At 39.6% G+C, this 22,311-nt stretch overlaps 1 protein-coding gene across 2 annotated transcripts in view; it reads right to left on the bottom strand.

Annotated features, from left to right (window-relative positions):
• ptpn21 (protein tyrosine phosphatase non-receptor type 21) overlaps positions 1–22,311 on the bottom strand; it is an 89,988-nt gene that overhangs the window by 64,291 nt on the left and 3,386 nt on the right. The window contains exons 2-6 of one of the 2 annotated variants that reach the window (XM_048600013.1): positions 17,543–17,828; positions 11,030–11,199; positions 10,359–10,456; positions 5,631–5,698; positions 1,964–2,034 (exon numbers count right to left, since the gene is read on the bottom strand). In XM_048600013.1, coding sequence (XP_048455970.1) covers positions 1,964–2,034; positions 5,631–5,698; positions 10,359–10,456; positions 11,030–11,199; positions 17,543–17,722 — 587 coding nt within the window. In that variant the 5' untranslated portion in view covers positions 17,723–17,828. Of the gene's footprint in view, positions 1–1,963; positions 2,035–5,630; positions 5,699–10,358; positions 10,457–11,029; positions 11,200–17,542; positions 17,829–22,311 lie in introns of those variants that run through there. The other variant, XM_048600014.1, reaches the window with a different exon arrangement.

Below are 22,311 nucleotides of genomic sequence, written 5' to 3' on the forward strand. Positions count from 1 at the left end.
TGTTCATCCAGCTCTGCACCTTGTTGTCTCGGATTCTCCAGCATCTGCAGTTCCTACTATCTCTGACACAATTAAAATGCCAAAAGGTATCTATAGGTTAATCTTACTCACACTTCCAAGCTTGGAAAAAAAAGTTTCAAAACCTCTCCATTTCAAAGTATGACCTTTTCTTTTGCTAGCGGTCTCATTATATCCTTGCTGTTTTCATTCAATCTTACTGCAAAATCCTTCAATGCATACACATTTTAGTTGAGTAAATTTACTGACAAATCATTGATTCTGTATCACAATTATGTATTTAAAGCCATAATCTCACTGAATGGCAGAGCAGACTTCATGGGCTGAACGGCCTACTTCAGCTCCTACATTGTAAAGTGTATACTACAATGTTGTTAAAACATCAAATGCTCTTCTGTTCCTTTGTTCCGCAACAACTATTGATGATGGCCAGATTTGACACATCAGACATACTGTCTGAATTTGCTAGTGTGAGACACACACAAATATACTATAAACTGTAACTGCTTCATTCTAATTGTTCACGGTTTCCAAAAGGAAATCTTTGATCTCTATTAGATACATTCCACACACACCGTAAGACCATCCGATACAGCAGTAGAACACGGCCATTCGGCCAGAGTCTGATCCACCATTCGATTGTGACCACAATTGAGAGATCAGGATTTTTGTTGCATGGGACACGGACTACATATTCCACTGTTCAATGGTATCCTTCAGCAGGGCCATGGAGGTGTGGGACTGAGTTACTTTTTAATAATCAAAACAATTGACTAAGCATGTAAAGAATTAAATGATATTCTATTTAAATGTTGTCAGTTGAAAAACTGTTTCTATAAGCAAGAAGCTATGCATAATGTCAAAAGTAAGGAGACTGATTTATGTAGCTAATGCAAACTTATGCTGGCAAATGTGAAAATGCTTTTGAAGTGGCCACAGGTTTACTCAAAGGTACAGTTGAATATGGCAACAAAATGAGTATAGACCTGTATAGTTATTTTGTGCTTTAGGTTGTTTTAGAAATCAACGGTTACTGTGGAGTTCCACATGGATTTTGTAGTTAAAGGATATTGATAGGGTTTCCACAATTCTCAAATGTATAATTTGGGATGATTTAGGAAGTGACACTACATACTCTGAGCAGACATATTTAAAGTTTGCTGGAACAATCTCATCTTCGAAAAGGTTTATGGAATTGGTAAGGGAGAACAAGCTGTTACCAAAAGGAAGATCTCTTAAAATAATTGACATATTAAAAAATGAATGAGGAGACAGTAAGAAATGATATTACTAAAATGACCAATACTTTAAAAGAAACCAACCAGGAATTGGACAGGTATTACTTAATTAATCTAAGGTTAACCATGAACTGTTCATGCACTAACAAACTAATCAGAGTTCAGGGTGCCTCTGATTATGCACAGGGGCTAGTAACTAGCAAAGGTTAATAAGGTCTGGACTTTCGTGGCTCAACGCACATGAAGCAAGTATGATGATAAAGGTACTGTAGTCAAAAAGAACATTATAGATCTGTGCCCAGTCAAACTAACGTCATGAACTTGCAGCAGAGAGACTGAAATCCAACTGTTTTTATTAAGTACCATTTATTTTGTACTTGTTATGATAAACTTAATAGATTCCACAAAAGATGAGAAAATATATTTGCAATTGGAATGGATCATGCAACTTAAGACAAGTAAAATTTTAAGTTTGCTCTTTCAAAACTTGGTCTATAATTGTGATCGAGAGTCTTGTGGCACAGTGCTTGTGACTCTGCCTCTGGGTTAGAAGATGCAGGTTCAACTCCCACCTACTACAAATATTTCATAACAAGACTGAATTGGAATTAATTATAACTACAACTGACTTAGGTCTTGCAATTAAAGTTAAAGTGCACCCCAAAACCTTACAATGAGGGGAAGATTAATTTGGATATATACTTCACCTGAATTTCCGATATAATGAAGCAACTTTCTGTGTTGCTTCTTGAAGCATCCTTTCATCTTGAATCCAATTCTTTGCAAGGTCAGAGAGGTGTGGTCAGGGAATGGCAAGGTAAAAAGACAAAACAGTCTTGTTGAATAACGTAAATTAAACAAAAAGCCTTCTGTATTTGACACCATACTTAATAAATGTTTGGCTTCACTTTATCACAGAAGAAACGAACGTGAACTTATGACACTACTCACTAATACAATTTTCACATGCTATATAAAGTGTTCTTTGGACTGTTTTAGGCAGTAAAATAATTTTGCCTCGAATACTCAAATTTATTTTCCTTTACTTACAACTGCATTTTGAAAATTCTTACTGTCTAGACTCTGGCCCTCAAGCTGGCACATTTCTGCAGCTACTGGCTTAGTCAACTGCGCTCTCAAAACATGATCTCCCAGTCCTGACATCTTGTAGGAAGGTTCAATCAGATTCTTTGGCCAGGATAACGACCACTACTCTCAGAGCTCCATGTGGCCGGTCTCGCTTTCTCTCTTTGCCCTAACAGCCTAAAAGTGTGAACAAGTAAGGTCTAATGACACTCAAATGCTGCCGTGTTGCACAACCATGGTCCCACTTCTTCATACCTGGTGTAAATCATTATCAAATATTTTCCAATTCAATCACTTAAAAAAAATGGAGGGGGAGAAGAAAAATTTAACCAAGCTCAATAATTTTACTCTTTTTATCCCCCCCACCCCAAGACAGTCGGCTAAGTTCCGACTTCAACATTTTTGCTCACCTTCCATAATATTGCAAATGGGTTGCTGACATCACACTGTATTTTACGTCAGCTCTGATGGGAAAGGTTTTCCCTTTTGACGCATAGCCATAAAATTTTAAAATTCTCATCTTTCAAATCCCTCATTGGGTGATGTGCTTTCTATTTCTGTAATCTCAAGCTGCAGAAGCCTCCGATATCTAATGGCAGGAGACAGAGAGCAATGGAGGGTTGCTTTTTAGACTGGAGGCCTGTGACCAGCAGTGTTCTACAGGGATCGATTCTGGGTCCTCTTCTGTGATGAGAATATAGAAGGAATGTTCAGTATGAGGATGACACCAAACTAAGTGGCATAGGACACAGTGAAGAAGGTTTCCTAACATTATAAAGGGATCTTGATCAAATGGGTCAATGGGCTGAAAAATGGCATATAGAGTTCAATCTGGGTAAATACGAGGTATTGCATTTTGGTACAGCAAGGGTAGGGCTTGTACAATTAATGGTAGGGCCTTGGGTAGTGTTGTAGGACAGAGGGACCTATGGGTGCAGGTATATAATCCTTTAAAGTTTGCATCACATATAAACGAGGTGGTTAAAAAAATTGTTTGGCATGCTTGCCTTCATTGCTCAGTCCTTTGAGTATAGGAGTTGGGACGCTATGCTGAAGTTGTACAGGATATTGGTGACACCACTTCTGGAATATGGTGTCCAGTTCTCATCGCCCAGTTATAGGACAGGTATTATCAAATTGGAGAGGGTTCAGAAGAGATTTACCAGGATGTTGCTGGGTATGGAAGGTTTGAGTTGTGAAGAAAGACTGGATAGGCTGTGACATTTTTCCACTGGAGCGTAGAAGGTTGAGAGGTTACCTGGTAGAAGTTTATAAAATAGCGAGGTATAGACAGAATTAATGGTAGTTGTCTTTTCCCTAATTTGAGGTATTTCAAGACTAGGGGATACATTTTTGAGGAGAGATTTAAAAATTACATGAGGCAAGTTTTTACACTGAGGGTGATTCACATGTGGTATAAACTTCCTGATGAAGTGGTGGATGGGGGTACAATTACAACGTTTAAGAGACATTTGGATGGATACATGAAAAGGAAAAATTTGGAGGGATATGGGCCAGGAGCAGACATTTGGGACTACTTTAGTCTGGGGATTATGTTTCACAGACTGGTTGGACCAAAGGGTGTGTTTCCATGCTGTATGGCTCTATGATTCTACCTGGCTCCTCTAATCCTGGTCTCTTAGGCACTCCCCATTTTAATTGTTCATTATTGGTGGCTGCACTTTCATTTGCCTAGGACTTGAGCTCTGAAATACCCACTCCACACATTGCTAACTCTGTACCTCATTTCCTCCTTTAATGCATTCCTTAAAACCCACCTGCTTGACCAAGCTTTTGGTCATCTAAGCTAGCATCTCATGACTTGTGTTATAAAGTGGAGGTTGCCCCCTCTGAGAACTAAAACCAAAACACAAAAGAAAAGAGAAGCACCTCGCCCTATAATCTGTAAAAGGAGTGTGAAAAGTGGTGTAATTGCCTTTCAGCAACTTCTAGTGATTAAATAAAATAAATCCCTGACACTCGCTTTAAAGTCAACAAGTGACAATTTATCTAACAGTGAACAAATTGACTAAACTATTAAACAGAATAAATCCCTTCTAACTACTAACTATTCCCGAAAACCACAAGATTCTAATGGTTTGCTGTTCCAATAAATACATGTCCCACTTATACAAGTATATTGCAAAGTCTCTCAACATTCATAGGAACATAGAATCCCTATAGTGTGGAAACAGTTCCTTTAGCCCAACAAATCCACACCGACCCTCAGAGCATCCACACAGACTCATCCCCCTATAACCCACCTAATCTACACATCCCTGAACACTATGGGCAATTCAGCACGAAATATTCACCTACCCTGCACATCTTCGGACTGTGGGAGGAAACCCACGCAAACACTGGGAGAACGTGCAAACTCCGCACAGATAGTTGCCCGAGAGTGGTGTCGAACCCGGGTCGCTGGTGCTATGAGGCAGCAGAGCTAACCACTGTGCTGCCCCAACATTACAGCCAAATTACGCAATGTTCTGCACCTTCTCCGTCAATTCTTCTGTCAGGAATATTAACTAGTTCTTCTGTTGGTACCATTGTTATATACATGGCACTTTCTCCAAGACATAGAGGAGGCCAACAGCCAGCAATTCTCGAGAGCTGAGGGCTCTTAGCTCTGGGGCTTTGTCCAACTGCCCCCTTTTTTTTTACCCTTGATAACATGTCAATATTTCTTACAATAGGATTAGTCCTATGTTATCAAAACCATTGTACTTAAATTTAATAGGTTTTTTGGTATCTAAGTGCCTGGTTCAAATTGCTTGGTTAAATTCAAAAACTTGTTGTCTTGGTAAAAAGAACCTCCTGCTTGGCCTGTTTACTGTACGGCCTTTCAATACAAAATGTTTCAATTTAGGTGCTCTCTATGTACTTGCAAACTTTCAAGCTGCTGCACACGGACATCCATTTTAAATCTCTAAGCACAGAAAAAGCACATTATTTTTAAAGGGGCTACACAATGCTTCCCAACCTGACATTTTACAAACACCAAATTTTAACTTCCTGCCTCCCAATCCGCAAGTACTCTACCCCATTTTGCAACATTTGATATTATATTTAGTTTCATAATGTGCACGTGAAATACCTTTGGCCTTCTGATTACGTTAAAGGTGCTATATAAAGGTGTCATATACAGCCAAACACTTTGGAACAGAGTCTGCAATAAAACCAATACTTCCTATTTCTAACACCCAGAAGTTGTTTGCTTAAAAATAACATTTACGCCTAAGTGTTAAGCATTTAAAATTTTATGCAAAATATGCTAACAGAACTTACAACTGGAAAAAGATCACACTTGTAGAGGAAGTCTTGGGATTCATACTGATCATAGTCTCCAAAATCAGCTGTAAAAACAAATCACAGTAATATCAGAGTACATAGCTAACCAAAGAAACTCTGGAATGTATTTTGATAAGCAAGGATTTGAAATCTATTTCATACATCAGTAAAAGGTTAGAACAAAGAATATCGCTAAAACTTTAGGTTACATTTTACTCAGCAGTAGTAATACAGGTAAAAATAAATTGTTATTAAATAAAAAGTGATTAATCTGGTGTTATTGTTGAAAAAAAATATTTTTGTACTGACACCTGAATTGATACTTGACATTGGTTAATTAGGTGGGTCTTAGTTTTCACAATTAAGCAGCTATCAAACTGATTTTTAAGTCTTCACAGGATGGAGGCAGCAGGATTGAAGAAAGAGGGTGGTGCAAGAAAGAAAAGAAAAAAGTCCAAACAATAAGTTAACACTTTCCAGAATATGCACTTTGACTACAAACACAAAAGTGAGCATAATACTTGTCTAATTGTTATATTCTTGAAAAGGGAGATATTTGAACTGGTGAGAGATAAATATCTTGGTGGGTCTCAACTCAACAATTACTGAAAAACAATCCAGAAATGGACTTCAAAAAGCTACTACATACCTGCAGATATTTAAAAATCATCACGACATTCATGATACAGAGCAGTGGAAACATACATAGTTTTAACAATTAGTTTAATAGCTATTTGATAATACACAACTCCAGTATTGCTGAAGAGCGATATTTTTCAAATCTTTCCATCTTGCACTCATCAGGACATTTCACAACTTTGCCAAGTCAAGGTAAAAACCAACCGTACAGGAGAAAAGTGCTAATCAGTTGACAAGTGGATTGACCAGCAGCAGCATTGCCATGTAGAGTGCACCAATTAAATGATGATTGACAGTAAACCATCTGGCTTTGTTTAAATTTTAACCCAAGCAGATTAGCTCTGGTTAATTCATTTCTCAAAACAATACCTGGACCAGACAATGGCTGTTAGCTATTTTGTCGAGTTGAAACAGTTTTTGCATAAATGTTATGTCTACCTGCAAAGAACCAGACCCTGTACGTAGCTTCCAGTTCACACAACTGCATCACACTGCAAGCCCAAAAGGCAATCCTAAAATTTGTTGTCACTCAATTCTTCATACACACAGGATTTTCCACTAAATCCTCAACTATGAAAGGCCCTAAAGGCAGTCCTCTTGGTCCTAAGAAGTGCCCAATCTACCTCAGATAAGGTTAAGCAACAGGCCAACTGTTTCACACTGTTACCATGCAGTGGCAACACAAGTGATTATTTGCCACTAATAAGATGCTGCTGTCAAGTATAAAATCACAAACAGGCACATATAAGGTAGATAGCCAACAAAATTTGCTCATGATAGGGGAGTCTAAAACTAGAGGTCATAGGTTTAAGCTGAGAGGGGAGAGATACAAAAGGATCCACAGGGGCAATTGTCACACAGAGAATGAGCATCTGGAACGGGCTGCCAGAGGTCGTGGTGAAAGCTAGTACAATTTCATCATTTAAGAAACATTTAGACATGTCCATAGGTGGGATAGGTATAGAGGGATATGGACCTAGTTTAATTGTGAAAACTGAGAGACATGGGCAAGTTGGGCCGAAGGGCCTGTTTCCATGCTGTAGACCTCTATGACTCTGTGACTACGAGAAAAAGACATTCTGCATATTACACCAATGCATAACATGGTATAAGGATTTCAGTGCCGGCGTGATACCGGATATAAGGCTGTACGTCCCAAAGACTGGCAGATCATATAAAACGGCATATCACTTCATCTATTCACAACAAATAAGGTTCTCACCATATATAATCAGTCTTCACTTGCAACAGCATCCAACATTAGATGGGATTCTGCAATGGGAAAATTGCTGGAAACAGCTAGCTTCATTTGTTGCTCAAACGTTTGACCTTGTCCTAACCAACAGGTCACAAATGTACCTGTCCATAATGGTATCAAAGCAGTGGCCACTGTGTTGTAAATGTAGAGATGAAGCCCGTCTTCCTATGTAACATACACTGAGACACTGCCATCATAGCAAATAGGACAGATTTTGAGCAGATCATGGAAACTCAGTTTTGAGTTGCTAGAGGTCTAACAGGTCTAACAGCCACAGAACAGTATTCAACCATGCAATCTCCCAAGCTACCACAACTATCAAGGAAGGAGATCAAGCCTAATTCAGTGAAGAATGCAGAATGGCAAGCCAGCAGCAGCACCAGATGTTCCAAAAACGAGTGTCAACTTGATGGAGCTAAGCAGCTAATAACAGAAACAGACTAAGCAATCCCACAATCACCACAGCAGATCTAAGCTCTGCAGCCTTGCATGGTGGTGAATAATTAAAAGGAGGTGGTTGTATAAATATTCCCAGCAAAGACAAGGCTGAAGCATGTGTATCCATCTTTGGCCAGAAAGTGTTGAACGGAGAACCCACCTCCGGCTCCTCCTGAGGCCAGAAAGTGTTGAACGGAGGATCCACCTCAGGCTCCTCCTGAGGTCCTAGCCTTCAGTCAATCAATTCATTCCACATGAAGATCAAGAAATTGATGAAAGCCCTGCAAAGACCTATGAGGCCAGACAACTTTTCAGCAATAGCAGAGAGGATTTGTGCTCCAGAAATGATTATATCCCGAGCCAAGTTATTTTAGAACACCACAAAACTGCAATTTACCTGACAATGTAGAAAAATATCCAGCTATGTCTTGTGTATAAAAAGCAGAACAATTACCAACGTATCAGTCTACTCTTGATCATTAATAAAGTGATGGAAAGGGTCGTCAGCAATGCTAATAAGCAGTACTTAAAAAGGGAATAACTTGTCCAGGATGTTTAGTTTGGGTCGTCAGGGCCACTTAGCTTCTAACATCATTACAGCTGCAATCCAAACATGGACAAAAGGAACTGTCTGCAAGAGGTCAGGTGAGAATGGCTACCCTTAACATCAAGGTAACATTTGACCAAGTATGGTGTCGAGGAGCCTCCAGAAAAAAAAAAACAGGCATCACTGGAAATTAGTGAGAAAGTTCTCCACTGGTTCAAACCATATCAAGCACAGAGGAAGATGGTTGTAGTTAGGGTTGTTTGAAGTCAAACCATCTCTTGTTTCGTCAATGATCTTCTTTCCATTATAAAAAAAGGTCAGAAGTGGGGCATTTGAAGAGGTACAATGTTTAATACCTTTCACCACTCCTCAGATACTGAAACGGTCTGTAGCAAACCGATATGTAGCAAGTGACCTCCAAGCCATTAAAGCACCAGGCAATGATTATTTTTAGCAAGAGAGAGTTAATCATTGTTACCATGATCGAGTCACACACTATCAACATGTTGGGAGATACCACTGACCACTGGGCTGGGTCAAACATGTAAATACTGCTGTTCACACAGCGCACTTGCTTGGAATTCTGCATCAAGTAATTCACCACTCTGTCTTCCCCAGTGACTGTCCACTATCTATGAGGCACAAGTCAAGAGTATACCGGAATTTTCTCCAACTGCCTGGATGAGTGCAGCTTCAACAACACACAAGCAAGCTCAAGACTATCTAGGACAAAGCATCATTCCATGATGAATGAAAATATTGTATCACTTCACACTTCTCGGCATTAAATTATACCCGTGACATCTGTCCATTCCACAGCCTACTTATGTGCTCAAAGTTCCTCACTAGTCAAAATATCTCCAAGTTTTGAGTCATCCGTAAATTCTGAAATTGTGCCTTGAACACCCAAATTTGACCACATTGCTCAGTTTAGTGTGTGGTTCAGCAAAAACCTGAATGATGTGTGTTTGATTCCCATTCCTGTTCAGCAAGACTTGGGACATTCTTGCCCTGTCTGAGAGTGAATGGCGATGGTAAACGATGGTCAATAACAAAACAGCTAAGAAAAAAAAGGCACAGGGCGAAGCATCAGGAGACTATGAGTCAAAGATCTGACTTCTAGCACAGCGGACATACATGAATGAATACCCGAACCCAGATTATTAATATGGGTCAAGAAAACCAGTGACACTGATGCTGAACCCTGGAGAATCGCTCCTTCAGTCTGAAAAACTGTTTCTGCTTGCTGCCTTCCAGCCAGCTTCATATTGATGTCAGCTCTATATTTTATTCCATGGACTTCAATAATGCTAACAGACTTATTATGTTCACCTTTTGGAAGTCCATGTACAGCACATCAACTGTACTATTAACATCCACCCTTTTGTGTTATATTATAGAAGCCTCAAATAAGATAGTTAAGGACAAACTGCCTTTAACAAATCTTTGTGCTGCATTCCTTTATTAACTCACACTTCTCAAACTATTAATTTTGCCTTCGCTTATTGTTTTTAAAAAAGCTTTCCTGTCATACATGGTAAAATTACTTGCCTATAGTTTCTAGGCTAATTCTTAGATATATTTCTTAGATATATTTCTGATTAAAGGTGAAACCTTTGTAATTTCTCAGTCCTCTAGCACAACCCCCATATCAAAGGAGAACTGGAAGATTATGGCCAGAACCTCTGCAATTCCCATCCTGTCAGTCCATTGACTGCAAGCAAGGAAGACAAGATCAATTGGAAAACCAGAACAGACATGTAGCTTTCATGACTGTTCTAAAAGACTGTATTAAAATGATGCATCACGTAGGCTTTGGAATCAATAGTATATCATTCCTTACCCTGTGCAGCTAAACCAGCAAGCTGAATTCCTTGGTCTAGTGAGCAAGGTATGCGACCTTCCAAAATATCTTTCCTCAGTTGTAGATAATACTGGAATCTGTAGAAACAAGTTGCAATGCTTGAAGCAGTTAACCATATAAACAAATTTCTTCCCCAACTATGCATGTAGTTATTATACAAAGAATGATACAACTGTTAGCCAACCATTTTTTCCCCCCTTCACCAAGAGTATTCTGGACCATACACTGACCCCCATTCACAGCACCAGCTAAGATCAGTCAACTTAGATGTGTAAATTTAACATAGGGTATGCACTACAAACTCGTGTGATGCTAATAACATTAGGAAATGGGCTGAATGTCTAAGCATAACTTAAAAGTTTGTGAAAATTTATTTTATTTAATTTCATGTAAACTAACTAGACATTTTGTTAGCTTGAACTTCAGGACAGGATTTTTGATATTTACGTTAATATCAATGCTTAATAAGCTATATTCAAAGAAACTATCTAATTTTCAATCTTGCGCTTGTAGAAAAATTATGCACCATATTGAATATCCTACTAAATCAAGGATAGGGGTCATGACTAATTGCTCAAGTGCTATCTTGAAGACTATATTGAGATATTTTCTTCTAACATCATCTACAAATGAGTTCTGACATTCCATACCTTGTAATCTCCTGCTGAAGTTGTGAAATACTTGGTACATAGAATACCACACCAAAATAAACTGTAGGTTCAATGGCATATTTATCTAGCTGCTTTTTCATGGGCTTTTCCAGATCCAACCATCGAGATTGGTTCTGCTTATTATAGAACCACAGACTGAAGTAAGTGACCTGTAAAAGAGAGGGGGAAAAAAAAAAAAAAAAAATCACTCAATAAATCCTAACCCACAAGACATTAAAAATGTGAACTCTCTATTCCTCTCCTGTCTTAATTATGCTGATACTATGCCAAGTGGAAACATTATTTATTTTCACCTTGAAAAAAGATCTTAACCAGAATAAATTGTTCCAGACAGCAGATATAATTCAATATGTCTAAGAGTATAACACTCTCAGGGCCAAGGGTTTTCACATGCTGACAGTTCCTCGGGATCGTGGCCTTGGTCTATCCATTTCGACTGCTTCAAAGATCTTCCTTCCATCGTAAGGTCAGCAATGGAGATGCTTGCTGATGATTATACAGTGCTTGGCTCCTCAGATACGGAAATAGTCTGCAGCCAAATGCAGCAAGACCTGGACAAATCCAGGCTTAGGCTGCTAAGTGGTAAATAACATCATGTCACTCAATTTCAAGGCAAAAACCATCTCCCCATATAGTCAAAACATTACAATTGCTGAATCACCCACTATTAACATTCTGGCAGGGATTACTACTCACCAGAAACTGAACTTGACCGGCTATATAAAGAATACTTTGGGTTTGTCACTACTCACTGTGGGGCAGCACGCTGGAATCAAGACCCAGCATTCCCTGAGCCATCTCAAAAAGTTAGTTGTTTTTATTTTAAAATTCACCCAATTTACCTGACTTTCAGACCCAACTTGATATAAAGCATGGACCAGGTTTCTGTTCTGAACAATAACTGCTATTCATTACAAGTAACTTTAGCTACAGGAAAACCATCAGCATAACACTATTAATTAAAAAAACTCTAATCCCCTTTTAACCCCCTGCCCCCTTACACAAACAGGCAGATAAAACTAACAGAGAACCAGGTTATTGAACAGAGGGGCAAAGCTGGAAAGTAGCCTTTGTTCCTGGGTACAGGTGTTTAAGTAATCCTTATGACTTTTCTGAAGCAATATGCTGGGCAGCGAACATTTTTCTCCAGATGCTTCCACTGTTTGGTAAGAGACACAAGGAAGCTGGTCCATTACAAAAAGTCTCTTACTGAAAAGTTACAGCTTACAATAACTGCTGCAGGAAATGTAAAAACTTATTTTCTTCAGGATGAAAGCAGAGTAACTGTTCCTCAGCTGGAGAAGAACTGAATACTTTTCCCCACCCCGGCCCTCGCTCTCTCTCACTCTCTAACTTGTTCCCGGTTCCAAGCTGTTCAGTTACGCAAAAACAAATTACAGTCATTGATTAGTCTATGAACTAATCAATCACCAGGTGCCTATTAATTTCTGGTTGCCAGCGAAAGTTGTATCAGTACATCCCCCTTGGCTCCAAATCATCTATAACTCAAATCCCAATAATTAAAGAAGAACAAGCAATAATTCATTCACAGGATGTGGGCAATGCTGGCCAGGACAGCATTTATTGCCCATTCCCAATTGCCCAGAGGGCAGTTAAGAGTCAAACATATTGCTGTGTGCCTGGAGTCACATGTAAGAACAGCAGTTTTTTTTTTACCCTAAAGGACATTACTGAGCCAGATGGACTTTTCCTGACAATCATAGTCATCATTAGACATTTAATTCCAGATTTTTATTGAATTCAAATCCCGCCAAAGCAGATGGTGGAATTCGAACCTGGTTCTCCTGATTAACACCAGAGATAATATCACCCGGCCACTGCCTCTCCCAAAGAGGTTTACAATGCTTGTCATGCGTGTCAAAACTGACTTTTTCAAAACTTGCAGCCATCCTTTTCAAGCATTGGTCTCGAACAGCTCTCAATTTAATCAAGAATTAAAAAAAAAACAAAATACATTCATATCTTTGTGGCAGCAATACGTAAAAGGGGTCAACAATGAGATAGCCAGGATCAAAAAGCTTGGAGCAGGTACTCGACCTGGAGTCAGATCTTAGTCAGGTTGCCAAGGATCAGACCCTGTAGGAGGCAAAAAGAGGAGGGTATGGTAAAGGACCGGCGGTTTGCTGGGTCCCAAGGTAAAAGAATGAGTTTGTAAGTCCAGTTGCTGCAGCACCTAAGCCACATATCCCTCTTCTTCTGCTGGCTAGAAAAATGGCATGGGTTCCATGAGCAGTTCCTTATGCAGCTGGCCAGCAAAAGATCACTCAAATCCTGAGAACACCAAAGCTCAAATCTGAACCGATTACAACACCCTGTTCTCTTCACATCCAATAAGGATACTGGCACAGGAAAACCTGACGCAGGTTGACTCAGGAAGCACCAAACATCTAGGTGCATTAGCTACTCTAGAGGAGCTCATTGGTGTCCTCCACAGGCAAATCCCCAAGAATGGACAAGTTGACCAAGGAGTTACACAATGTATTCTGGGACTTAATGGAGAAGAACTAAAGTGCCAGTCCTGGGGGGGGCAGGGAGCACAGGGTTGTTACAACCCTACTGCCAAAGAAGGGTGACCAGCACCTTGAAAACTGGCATCACAGTCTCCCCACTCAGGACAGAATGCAGAATTTTTGCTAGGTCAATGTCTTCCTACCTTGGCACTATGCTAGATAACAGGTCCCACCCTGATCAATCCTACACTATCCCAGGTCAGACCATATATAACTTCTATGTGGTCCAGAACTTGCTCCATCTTTACCGTAGGAACGATCTGTCCATCGCCTTCTTGTTACTTGACCAGGAGAAGGCATGCAAGACGATGGATTATGGTTGTTTATTCGAGATTCTGAGAATTAGGGTTTGGGAAACGTTATGTTGCTCAGCCCTGACATCTGTATCACACCACGCAGTGTCTAACTTAGGTTAACTGGTCTTTGAAGACGACCCTTGGCTTCAGGAGTGTTTTAAAGGTGTCTCTTGTCTGGCCACGTACATTCAACTTGTACGGAGTCATTCTTTTGTCTCTTGCAGAGGGGGTTGTCAGGTTTTGCACTGTGCAGGCTGAACTTGGATATTCCTTGCAGCTTGCACTGATGACATGTTCCTGATATTTTCAGATCCAGCTGACCGGATGATGCGAGATTTCCAACGCATGTACTCTGCTACTTCCTATACATAGATATACCAGGAAACATGCTCCAGATTCTTAGTCAGTGTCAGTGATGGATACAATCCCTGCTAGAGAAACTCAGGCCCTTCACCTTGAGCACAAATTATCTGCTCTACCTGGGTATCTAGCATTGCTCTGCCTTTATATGCAAGCTGCAATGTTCTGTCTTCAGGACATGCATTGACATCTTTATGCTGAACGCCCTGCTAGATGGTGCGCTCTGGCAACATTTCTTCCACCAAATGTGTGGCCTCAATTATGACATGCAGCTCTTGTTCAAAGGTCAAACAGATTTTCCTAACTCTTTACAGGGTTACCCATCTTTGAAGAGAACCTCATCATGGCTTGGGATATGGTGCCTAACACCTGGGCTCAGCCCCGTCAGGAGTAGAGGCTGTCATTAAGGGGCCATTGCTCAGGAATTCAGACCTTCACCAACACAGCTTTAGATGGCCGCTGAAGTAACCAAACTCTGGCATAATCTGTATGGCGCCACAGAAAGTTACCAGTCAGACGCCCGTTGATGTCCAGCACACAGCCAAAGCCAGAGTCTTAAAACAATTGCACTTAGTCCCAAGTGCACTCATGGTTTCAAGCAGGGTCAACTGTGCAGTAGACGTCCATATGAATTGACCCATTTGGACAATTTCACATTAGCCCCACACTCAAAGCGCTGAGAGACTTATGCTCTACAACTTAGGCCAACATGAGCAAATTCCCTTCTTGTCCTTTCAGTCAGTATGGAGGGATTTCTTGCGTGGGCTGCTGCTGTGCACCCTTCATTTCCTTAAATTTTGTTTGGCATCTTGGCACACCGATATTCCTTCTGGCAGTGGTGGAGGACCCTCAGTGTTGGGTTCTCTCTTGCAGGACTCCCTCTCCATCTATTAGGGATCAGGGATCTGGGATGAAACATGTTGGGTGCTGGGTCCATGGTTTTTTTGTCATTTACATAAATGATCTGGATTTGAATATAGTCAGGACGGTTAGCAAGTTTGCAGATGACACTAAAATTGGTCGTGTAATGGACAGTGAAGAAGGTTATCTCAGAGTATGACAGGAATTTGATTGGATGGGTCAATGGGCAGAGTAGTGGCAGATGAAGTTTAACTAAGGTAAATGCGAGGCTTTGCATTTTGGTAAGGTAAACCAGGGCAGGACTTATACACTTAATGGTAAGGTAGTGGGCAGTGTTGCCGAATAAAGAGAACTTAGGGTGCAGGTTCACAGTTCTTTGAAGGTGGAGTCGTAGCTATACAGTGTGTTGGAGGTGGCATTTGGTACACTTGCCTTTACTTGTCAGTGCATTGAGTAAAGGATGTCTACAGTCATGTTGCGGCTGTACAAGACTGGTTAGGCCACTTTTGGAATACTGCGTTCATTCTGGTCTCCCTGCTATAGGAAAGATGTTGTTAAACTTGAAACGGTGCAGAAAAGTTTTACAAGGATGTTGCCAGGGTTGGAGGGTTTGAGCTATAGGGGGAGGCTGAATAGGCTGGTGTTATTTTACCAGAAGTGGAGGTTAAGGGGTGACCATATAGAGGTTTATAAAATCAGGGGCATGAATAGAATGAATAGCCAAGGTCTTTTTTTTCCAGGATAGGGGAGTCCAAAACTAGAAGGCAGTGGTTTAAGATGAGAGTGAATGTTTAAAAAGGAACCTAAGGGCAACTTTTTCATGCAGAGGGTGGTGCTTATATGGAATAAGCTGGCACAATTACAACATTTAAAAGGCATCTGGATGGGTATGTGAATAGGAAGGGTTTAGAGGGATAGGGGCCAAATGCTGGTTAATGGAACTAGATTAATTTAGGATATCTGGTCAGCATGGATGAGTTGGACCAAAGGGTCTGTTTCCATGCTGTACATCTCTATGATTCTATGTCGCATGCAGTGGTCCTATGCAATGTTAGGTCAAGTAGTTTCACATATTCCCAGGCTGCCAGTAATTTTTGTACACTTGACGAATGAGTGCATTGACACCTTTAAATTGACTGTTACAGACTGAAGGCCCTCTTTTATTAAGAGGAGTGTGAAACATTTTCTGATATTTCAGCCCATGCTCCTGAACTTTAGGCAAATGGTGCAGATAGAGACAGGCAAATCGGAGGACCTTCTTATGGGTCTGCTCCTTGGCCCAGCCAAGGTGGCTATTAACAAGGTCAGGCAGCAGTCGTCTGCCTCTCTTCCTTGGTTACACCCACACCCAGGTGTCCTCCGAGAGGGAGTATATACTGTCACTAGTATACTTCAGGCCTTCCATGAAGGCTGGGCACCTGGGGCCTGACATGCACCATGACCACCCCTCCCCTCCCAATGACAAATTAAGTTTCAAAGTTTCATTTGCATTTTGGACTCTGTAACATTACCTCTGAGGGACGTTTGTTTATTTTAAATAGGAGAAAGAAGGATTGATGGATCACAAGTTGCTAACGGTTGGTAACCCTGAGTCCAAAGATTTCAACCATCCCAAACAAACCTTTTCCGCTTGATTTTCAATGATTCAATCTCCCAGTATCAACGGGCAGGGGGTGCCCACTGACCAGAAATTAAGTTGGGCCAACCATATAAATCCTCTAGATATAACGCAGGTTAGAGACTAGAATTCTGTGCAAGTAATTCAATTTCTGTCACCCCAAATCCTGTTCACCATTTACAAAGTGTAAATCAGAAGTGTGATTGAATATTCTCTAATTGCCTGGATAGATGCAGCTCATTATGACAAAAAGCTTGATAGCATATAGGACAAAACAGCCTTCTTCACTAGTACCCATTAATTACCTTCAACATTCACTCCCTCTCCTATCAATGCATAGTGGCAATGGCTTATACTTTATACAAGATGGAATGCAGCACCTTAAGTTACTTCAATAGCAACTTCCTTCCACACCCATGACCTCTAACATCTATGTACTTCCATGCATCATCAGCCACTAGTTCTCTGCCAAAACACACACTATTCTGATTTGTAATACTACTGTTCCTTCATTGTAGCCGAGACTACATTCCTAATAATATTCTGGGGGTACCTACACCCCAAGGACTGACGTAGTTCAAGAAGGGTGCTCAATACCACCTTCACAAGGGTAATTAGGAATGTATATAATAATACTAAACACTGGCCAAGATAATGAAGGGCCCATAAACAAAGTGTTGTTTAAAAACCTTAAGTAAATTGCTACCCATTACACAAACTTCAGCACTGCTGATCAAGATTACAATATTCACGATTAAAAAATTTTTGTTAAAGAATAAAAATGAAGATAAATTAAAATGTGACACTCTTTTTGCTCATTCCTCACCTCTCTCAGCTCTAATCTTTGTGCAACAGCTTCCAAACATTCTTGGCCAGTGCTTTCAACAGAAAGTGTGAATTCCAGAAATCCATTATCCAGCAATTGGATTCGTACAACCAAACAGCTCTTACTGGAGACAGTATATCTGCGTGTCCTTTTCAATTTTATCCCAAAAGGTAATGGCATGGCAAAATAAAGTTAGTTTAAATTTCTTGTATTTCTCTCACTGTGTGCTGCATGCAGAAATCATCCAGCAGCTAATGGTAGATCTATCCAACTGGGAAGCATTGCTCTGTAAAACAAGAAGTGACAAGTGAGTATTTTTTGGACAAGAAAGACTATTTCAACTTAAAATTATATAGGCTTCTTTTGACAAGACAAAGCTTCCCTTTAGAAGCTTTCCATACCTGGTGAGAATGAAAACACACAACTTACTTTCTTGTCAAAAAGTAACTCATGGCAAAGATCTGTGCTCATTACTCATTTTTCATGATCATAGCTTCATACAGACACAGCAAGGATCCAGGTCTTGAGAACTTAGGAGTCTTAGAAGTCAAAGCCCGCATTTATGACTGCATGTTAAATGTAGCAAAACTATACAGGGAACAGAGCCAATTAGTATTAGGAACTTTAAAAATCTGTAAGAATTGATGGCTTCAAGAAAAAAACCTGAAAAGACAAAATGTACCAAATAAAACTGGATCAGAGTCTCAACGTTAAGTTAAATTCAGTTTTCTTCATGATATTTCGTTTTAGTCTTCCTTAAATGATTTATCGCAGACTATATCAAGTCAGCCAGTCAAAATGGTAACGTAAGCTAGTTTGAAAATCCACTCTAGCATTACAATAATATTTGCCCTTGGCACTTTGCATTTTTTAAAATCTGAGTACGTTTTAATAAAGACAAAACATGGCACCATCCACTCTATTTGACTTCTTGCTATACAGCTGATCATTTATTATCATTTACATTCAGAATCATCACCTGTAAGCAGAAGACACCAATAGTGTAAAACGATTTGCCTAGTGGCAGGCGCACACACTCGGGTAAAACTTTGCAAATATTCACAAATAACTAATAACATAAATTAGCATAATATACACAGAGCATTCATAAACAGCTTTTCACCATTTTGGCATGTAGTGCAAGATTTTGCTGAAAAATATGTTACACAGATGTTTCATCTCACTGGCACAACCCCATTTGTCATGGTATGTTGAGTAGTGACAATTACTATTCGTTGGTCTAACAAGAAAGAATTTGATTCTTAGCAAGTAGGCTGCACTCTGCAAGTTGCAGGAGGTCTATCACATTCTCTCAGACATTCTAGGCAGTAATGCTAAAATCCATAATGGAGGATTAAGTCCCAAATGAGCATCTTTCAGACCTAGACCCTTCAGCATTCATTTACCCAGGAAGGGAAGTATTTTTGGACCAAGTAGGAAGCAAACAGGGTACAAACAGTGTTTCTAAAGATTTGTAAGGTGTTGTTAAGAAAATACATTTTGCTGAAGCTTTTCATCTTGCACTCTCAGAACAACTTGCCAAAAACACCAAGTTAAGGGAAAACAGCACGTTCACACGAGGGAAGGCGCTGATTTGTTATTAAATAGAGAATGCATCACTTAACTGTTCGGTTTTGTTTAAACCTTAACAAAATCCATCAGGTTGACTCAGATTGGTCAAGGCAACAAGTAATGCACTGAGCAATGAACCAGGAATGGCTGTCACCTACTTTGCTGAGTTAAACCAGGGACCATGTACACATGTCCTTTCTGTGTACAAAGAATGGAGCCTATGTTAATGTTAGCAATGAGGCAATATGGTTCAAGCAGATGCAAGCGCGCCACACAGCAAGTCTGAATGAAAATCCCAAAATTGTTCAGCAGTCGTTCACACATCGAATTTTTAAGCACATGTTGTTCAATCATGGTAGCACATCTAATGTTGGACATTGTGTTGAGTGTCTTGCAAGTCTGGGTTAGTTAGGTACTGTCAATAAGAGGTTGAGCCTATCATTAGTAATATTAGTAAAATCATGGATTATGAACTTCAGTGCTGATGTGACGGCGAGTGCGTAGGCTGCATGTCCCAAAGAACTGGCGATTGTATCACATTGCATTTTTGGGTTTTATTTTGGCTGTTCATTACAAGTAAGGTAATGGCAATAACCAACTGAATTGGATTACACTTATTAACTAAATCGGAAATGTGCAAAGAATTGCACTGACAAACAATTTAGGATTATCAGTCGGGCTCACAGTGTGGCATACCTACACAACCAGAAGTTACATATATTAATTCACAAGGCCCTCTTCTTTGTAGACAAAAAGACGTACATCCACTATAGTTGCTTCAACTCAACAAAACTGGTATATTTTGCAAATTGTTCAGATGAGTGCACAACGCTTGCACTGCAAAATGATTATTTGTCAGGTAGTCAAGAGGTGAATGGAGGGGTTCTGCTTATGGAGTTTTACAGTCTTTTTTTTTGGAAAAAATATTAAACTTGAAAAGAGGAAGGTCATATCAGATGAGGCTTGAATTTTCTGCCAGCTCGTTAAATCCATCTGCTAAGGAGGCAGTATAGTCCTTTGATTATGCCAGGTTCATAACTTACCTATGACAGGGTGTCTTCTCTGCTCCAAAAACTTAGAAAATGACTAATGAGTCGAAAGAAAATTTTTTTAAAAATCAGACCTTCTTCTTGTACTATATTTGGATGTTTTGACATTTTGAATAATGGAACAATGTACATACAAAGGCATATACAATTCAGTCACTGCTAACCATTTAGGTTACCTCAGCAAGTAGCCTCTAGCCACCACAGGCCTGAGAATATGAAGCCATGCCAGACGTTCCAGGAACCCAGAATTTATACTGGTGAACACGACCAACACAAATGCAAACTATGGTTGCCATGCAGCAGTTACTTTGTCGACATCCAAAAAACCTAACAGTTTTAGAACAATCATACTGAAGTTAACAGGATATCTTATTCTTGAATACAAAGGAAGTCCTTTGTCAGCAGAGGTTGATAGAATAATTTTGAAGCCTGGTAGTCAATTGCCTGATGCAAATATCATTGTGTATTCCTAACTCCAATAAGACGACTTAGTCCCCTACCCTTCACCAATCTTTTCTTCCATCATCCCGCTAACCTGCTTTAATCGATCTCCCTTTCTCCCATCATGCTCCCCTCTCAACCACAGGCCGAGAACGCTTCCTCTCATTTAATCACCTTAATACTCGGTCTCCACTCCTCCTCATTCCAAACATACTACGTCTCCTGCGGCCATTCCCAATCACTCTACATTACAATAACCTGCCTTCCAGGGACAGCAGGAAAAAAAAAGTGTCAGGTTGAATCAAATGGAGCCAGTGGATTAAACTGCTTGCAATTCAAAAACACTCATGCAAACAACTGGCTACTGCAGATCAGTAACATATTGGTAAGATTGCTGTACTAGTAATTAACAAACACAGACTAATATTTCCAACATAAATGTAAATCCCACAATAGAGGAGTAAATATTCAGATTTAGTATTCAGCTTCCTTTAGGTAAATTTGTGCATTTTCACGATTCTTACTTTTTAAGGAAGTCAACCTCACACCCAAAACACTCAAGAAATTAATTACATAATGTGAGTTCCCTCAACTCATGTTTTTAAACAAACCTATATGATCTTTTCCTCTCTGGACACCTCCAAAAGCCTTCAACCTCTGCAGCTATCTTCCAAATGCCTTCTACACTTCTCAGATTTACCGACGTTTAAAGGCTTGAAGATTGGTAGTAACATGACATCTCTTGTTATGGACCTCATTTGTGTGAGCCTGCTTCTGGCCTCTCTCTGTCTGTTAGTCACAGATTCACGTCAGATAAACCTTAGCAATTATCTCCCCAGGTGGCCTACTTGCCATTTAGTGAAATTTACATGACTTCTTGCAAATACAATTTTGAACTCAAAATGACTTTTCTTTAAAAATAAACAAATGTGACAGGTTCACAGAATTGAAAATTAAAAGTCAATTTCTAAAGTGTAGTTAAAATTATGTTTCAAATAAATATCTATCAAGCTTCATCACAATAGAAATTATGTTTCTACTTTTAATTTGCAATGGTCATTCTCGAAGCACAGCTTTCAGAATGAATTACTTTCAAACTTTTAAAATGCAAAGAATTCTTTTAATACATTTAAGAACTTAATTTCAAACTGAATTTTTTTAAAACCCAGTTAAATTATGAATCTAACCTAGTGAAGTTTGATTTCATGCAACAACGTAAATAGGGAAGTAAATCTCCAAATATCTTTAAACACCCAGAAGCTATGAGCTCTAAGACCCACCTACAACTTGTGCGGTTTTGCAATGGTTTAAGCTTCCAAAGAATGTAGTCTGAAGTCAGCTTAATTCCTTCTTAAAGCTATTTATATTACTTCTTTCAGTGGAGCTTACCCACAAACCTATTTTACATGTCTATTGCTTTAAGTAAGAGATGTGTCTATTCATCCTCTGATGTTGTCTGGCCTACTGTGCTTTTCTAGCCTCACACTTATAGAATGTGTCTATTCATTGTTGTTACATTTTTTTCATTTTGAGGCTTTGACGAGGATGAAACATTTGTGTGGACTAGCTAAATTGTCCCTAGAAGGGCCATGATGCAATTGTCTCCAAATCTCCATTTTGTCATGAAGTCATTATTCCTAAACCTGTGATGTGCTACTTAATTAGTTTAGTGGCAGTGTTCCATTTTATCCAAAAGATTTTACCATC

Source organism: Rhincodon typus, chromosome 8 (assembly GCF_021869965.1).
Source record: "Rhincodon typus isolate 14 chromosome 8, sRhiTyp1.1, whole genome shotgun sequence".
Classification (NCBI taxonomy): Eukaryota; Metazoa; Chordata; class Chondrichthyes; order Orectolobiformes; family Rhincodontidae; genus Rhincodon; species Rhincodon typus.